This window comes from Chroicocephalus ridibundus, chromosome 6 (assembly GCF_963924245.1).
Source record: "Chroicocephalus ridibundus chromosome 6, bChrRid1.1, whole genome shotgun sequence".
Lineage (NCBI taxonomy): Eukaryota > Metazoa > Chordata > Aves > Charadriiformes > Laridae > Chroicocephalus > Chroicocephalus ridibundus.
The window spans coordinates 58,416,263-58,421,367 of record NC_086289.1 but is presented as its reverse complement, the minus strand read 5'-3'; the positions used below and the strand labels follow the sequence as shown (position 1 = coordinate 58,421,367).

Genomic DNA, 5,105 nt, shown 5'->3' with positions numbered 1-5,105 from the left:
CTCCCAGCCCCGCGCATGCGCAGAGCGGCGCCGGCCGTGCGCAGCGCCGGGCGCACACACCCCCACCCCCCCCTCCCCGGGCGGGAAAACTCAATTAGGGTCGAAACACTCAATTAGGGCAGCGGGAAACAGACGGTCCCGGGGGCCATCCTTTAGGAAGGCGGCTGCAGGAGCGGAGGATGAAGCTAGAGCTTCAGGGAGAGGGAGAAAAGAGGGCCAGAAGTTGGATCGTGCGGGGAAAATTAGCTGCGAATGAGGGATGCAGGACGTTCCCCGGGATTTATATGGCAGCAGGTACTTCTGCTACCTCGGGAGTCCCCGAGGGGGACAGCGGAAGGGCAGCTGTGGCATCCAGCTCCCCACCGGGCAAGGGAGCAGGGGCTAAAGCGAGGGGAGCACAGGTGGAGGAAGGGACAAGCAGGAGACCAGGTACCAAACTAGATTTACTGTATACAACAGGAAAGGACAACAAATAAATGAAATGTACAAATCAGTGACTATATGAGAGATGTCGGACCTCCCACCCCAGCCCACGGGCAAGGAAATGAAAAAAGAAAATACGGGCCTTTCCGGGAAGATTTCCAGCAAGCAGGAGGCGATCCAAGGTGGCCAAAGGGAGCCCAGGGTACAGCAGCTGGGACAAGAGGGTGGCCTCAGCAAAACCACTCCTGGAACAGACTCCAGGGCCTGCAGAGCTCTCGCTGCGTCCCCACAGAGACACACCGCGTGTGAAGCTCACCCACCACACAAATGCCTTTAAGATCCTGAAAATTCTGGGGAGGCGGTAGAGCAGGTTATTATTTTTTGAACACGCATACACCTCCTTGCTCCTCAGGGTCTTGACAGCTCTTCTGCACATACAGCTCGGGGACATTAGAACGCCTTTTTTATTTTTTTTTCTTTTTTTTTAATCCTCATTTATAGATGAAGTTTATCTACCAAAACCAAGTATTAAAAAGAAACCTGAGGCCGCACGCTTCTAGTACCAACTGAGAGAGAGAGAGACATGCTAAAGGGAGCAGGAGAGCAGTGACAGCGTTTGCCCATCGCTTGGGCAAACGCTGCTGAGGTCACAGGGACGGGCTGCTCTTTTTATAAGCTTGCACAACAAAAAACCACCACTGCTACTCTATCACGAGCATGAGGTGTTGGACCAGCCGCTCCGCTAACTCCGGTTCTGACAATAACTCAGGACAAATCTAATTTCTGCATTAAAAAAGTATATTTCAGACGACTTCATCATAGTATGACAAAGCACATGTAAATCTGCAATATTTTAAACTCCGACGCTATACTAAGCATTGTATCTGCATGTACCAGCCTTGTGTCATAGGCTAAACGTTTCTAAGTAACTGTGTTTGCAACACACGCTAAAAACTTCAAATCCGCATCTCTTTTCCTTCCCGTAGGCATATCTTAAAAGGAAACTTTTATGCTCACGATTGGCATGAAAATATATTGAATTATTTACATGGTTAGAATTAAACAGAGGGGCAAGACCGACAAGAGCCAGCAATGAACACTCCATGTCCTAACACATGGATGAATATTTAGGCCACAGGTTTAGAGGGAAAAAAAAAAGAAAAAAAAAAGAAAAAAAGGGAAAAAAATACAACAGCAGAGAGACAATGCATATTACTTAATCTGAACTTAAATCAAATTGGCCCAATTTAAGATATAGATTAATCCCTGCAGATACTGTTTTGACTTGCACACGCAGTACGTCAAAGACAACAAGCAATTTTGGTAAATGTCCTCTAAAGTTTAGAAGAATCCCATGTGATTGGCATGTTCATTTGTTTACTATTTAATAGCAAATCCAAGGACAGATGAGAAAGTGAGGTGTGATGAGGATCCTTAAACTCCTCTTCTCAAAAGGACGGCACGTCTTAGCACGCTCCACCCGTCTGCTGTTGGAACACATCGATAGTGTCTTCATCTTCCATCTCCAGCTGTTAGAGTAATAGATACAGAAAATACAAGATTTGAAATACACAGTCTCAGCATTACACTTAGCTCTCTACTCCTAACCGGTACCAATAATAGTGCACTCGAGGTGCAATTTTAATTATTTAACACTTTCCATCAATCACTCCACAGCAGGCACTCCGTCGTCTCTCCGATCGGACTATCACCAGCACTGAAATGGGTTTCAGAGGCAAAAAAACCCAAAATGGTTTCAGAGGCATGCCTGTCACTCAGACCAAACGCAGCATTTTAGCATCTTCTACAAAACTCCCCAGTCAAGCATCTCCTCCGTTCCCTGCCTCAGGCCTTGCCAGCCCAAGAAATTCCCCATGTTCTCAGCACCGCCAGTGCCCATGGCGGCTACGGCTTCAGCGCTGGCCCTGAACAGGCTGAGGCAGGAGTAGGACAGAGCCGAAAACACCAGCACTTGCCAGGTATCCCCTTCCACACCAGCACTCCAGCCCTGGCTTGTTCAGCACCTACCCATTTTCCTTCATTCAAGGAATAAAAAAAAAATAATCCCACCCCATGCTAAACTTACAGCAACTATTTCAGAATCATTTTGATTTTAAACCCCTTTGATCTGCGTGCTGACATCAAAATATCTGTACAGCAATTTGCAGGAAAAGTATTTTTCATACCTGTGCAGGTGTGTCTGCTTCATTAATTGGTTGTCCATCAAATCTGAATCTAATCTGCCTCATCGACAAGCCCTGCAAGTTTAAAAAGTAATTAATATGAGAAACCACGCTTTCATTTTTGAAGCCAAACAAAACACTAATGGATTTACTGTCAGAACAAATATTAACAAACTAACTGGACAGGAAACTCACTGCACCTATCTTGCTATATCAATTGAGGAAGTGACATCTGAGCGACATCCCGCTGCGCTGCTGGCACAGCAAGGACTCTATATGGACACACAGGTGCGATTTTGGCACCTAGTTCTGATCCTACTTTGCAAGGCACAAGTATCAAAAGTTAATTTATAAAGGTAATTTAAGAAGAGATCCATCAATACACCATTCTATAAAGCCTCAGAGGACATGTCAGGAAGGAGCAGCAATTGTTTCTTATGCAGGCAGAGAAATAACAGTACATTAAGTTGATTCAAAGGAAAACATTTTAAAAAAAGCTGAAAAAAAAAAAAACTTTTTTGTGTAACTAGCTATCAGCACTGACTATCGACAGTTAAGGCAAGTTTTCACTCCTGCCAGGTATCTGCTCCCAGTTCTAGTTCTTTATCTTCTGATGAGAAAAGGAACCATGAAGACGACTGTCTGAGGAAAAAAGAACTTGCAGAACTTGAGGCACATTTTTACTTGCAAGGTTTATTAGAAAAATGCTAGCGTCCAATGTTAAGAAGTTAATATTGCCCTTAAAACTGGAGTTGAATTCACGATTGAATCCTGTTCTGACAGCGTTTAATCACATGAGACAGTCTTTACTTCCTGCCTCAGGGATCTAAGTCTTTGCTTTGCCCTCTAAAATCCTTCAAAATCCCCACGTGATTCACACCTCCAGTCATACACAGAGCCACACACCCCCCCAAAACTCCCCACACCCTTCCGAAGATCCCACGTATTCAGTTCTCCTTCTCAACCTGAGACGTGTTGAGAACAAGCGCAGGACAGGGCAGAACATAAGGTTCAGGTAAGCAAAGAAAGGAGCCCACGAGTAACAGACAAGGGGAAATGCCAGCACCAAAAGCCATTCGCATCCCCAGCCTCTGCTCTGCACCACCTCACAGGGGGCTACGGGCTCAGGACCTGGGCCGTGGGGAGAAAGCCCTCTCCTGTTCAGCTCAGGGTGACAGCGAGGCACAGCCACCGACACAGCACAGCCAGCCACCACCTGCAGAGTGCAGCAGGACAAACTGCACGGTGGGCAACGGGAGAGACAGGTGAAGGGAGGAGAAAAAACCCCCACGGTGGAAGCTGCGGCATAGGAGAATTTGCTCCGTGCCATCTTCCAAACAGGAAACATGCACTGTATGAAGTTGCTGAAGTTCTAAGATGACAGAAGTGAGGGTTACTAGGCTAAAAATTCAGAGTGAACTGGCCTCAGAACTGAAGAAATTTCGGTAACGCTGTGGCGGGACATTTTGAGAGCTCCCTGAGGACGATGAGGCAGCGTCCACCAACTGAGGGGAAAATCCGTACCGCCTCAGAACCGACAGTGCCCGGAGCCCCGGCTCTGCTGCCCGCCCGGCCGCAGCCGCCCAGCGCTGTTCCCAGCGTCCCGGGGGGAGCCGCAGGGGAGCCCCCGCCACCCCGAGGGCCCTTTCCGGCGGCGGCCCTACCTGCCGCTCGCAGTAGGCCTTCATCAGCTTGCTGAGCGGGGTGTGCCGCTTGATCTTGAACTGCACCACCGAGCCGTCCTGCCCCGCCACTTTCAGGTTGATGTGGTCGTTCTCCGTTTTCACGCCTTCCTGGATGAAACACGGCGCGGAGGAGACGAGGGGCAGAAGCGGGTTCAGAACCCGGTTCGGGTCTCCGCGGAGCCTCCCCCTCCTGCTCTTCCCACCGCCCCGGCCCGGCCCACCCCGCCATCTTGGCCGCCGCACGCCGCCGGGCGGGGCGGGGCCCCACCGGCAGCCCTGCCCCAAGGCCCGGCGGAGAGGCCTCTCTCTCCCTGCTCCCCCCCCGTGCCGCCCCGGGCCCCGCCACCGCCCAGGGTCCCGCCGGCCCCGGCCCCGCGGCCCCTCGCCTCACCTTGGGCTTCTCCTCCGACATGGCGGCGGGGAGGGGAGGGCGCGCGCGCCCGCGCGCTGAGGGAGCGGCCCGCGCGCTCGGCTCCCGCCGCCGCCGCCTGCCGCCCGCGAGAGCGCGCGCCTCGGCCCCGCCCCCAGCCCGCCGCGCCAGCCGCCCCGCGCGCCCATTGGCCGGCCCCGGCCCGGTCACGTGCAACTGGGGGCCCCGCCCTCGGCAGCTGGGGAAAGTGCGTCACGGGGCGGGGGCAAGGGGCGGGGCCATGGGGGCGGGGCCAAGGGGGCGGGCCAACCCTGGCCCCGCCCAGCCGCAGGGGGGCGCTGTGCGCCGCTGCTCCTAGAGCGGCCGGTGTCGGGGGGGGCGGCCGGGAGGGCAGTGGGATGGCGGCGCTGGGGGGGAGCGGGGGCCGTCCGGGCCTCCCTGGAG

At 52.7% G+C, this 5,105-nt stretch overlaps 1 protein-coding gene across 1 annotated transcript; it reads right to left on the bottom strand.

Annotated features, from left to right (window-relative positions):
• Nucleotides 1-424: 424 nt before the first annotated feature.
• Nucleotides 425-4,834, bottom strand: LOC134517726 (small ubiquitin-related modifier 3). The gene is made up of 4 exons (XM_063339565.1): nucleotides 4,683-4,834; nucleotides 4,271-4,399; nucleotides 2,610-2,681; nucleotides 425-1,952 (listed from the first exon to the last, which is right to left on the bottom strand). Exons 1-4 carry the CDS (start codon nucleotides 4,701-4,703, stop codon nucleotides 1,890-1,892), a joined length of 285 nt encoding a protein of 94 aa, XP_063195635.1. The 5' UTR covers nucleotides 4,704-4,834; the 3' UTR covers nucleotides 425-1,889.
• Between the last annotated feature and the right edge of the window lie 271 nt (nucleotides 4,835-5,105).

Excerpts from the sequence above, each read along its gene's own strand:
- LOC134517726 (XM_063339565.1), bottom strand. The coding sequence starts at position 4,703 with ATGTCGGAGGAGAAGCCCAAG. Across the intron at positions 4,400-4,682 it reads TGTCGGAGGAGAAGCCCAAG|GAAGGCGTGAAAACGGAGAA; the intron begins GTGAGGCGAGGG and ends TGTTTCATCCAG. Across the intron at positions 1,953-2,609 it reads AAGCAGACACACCTGCACAG|CTGGAGATGGAAGATGAAGA; the intron begins GTATGAAAAATA and ends TTACTCTAACAG.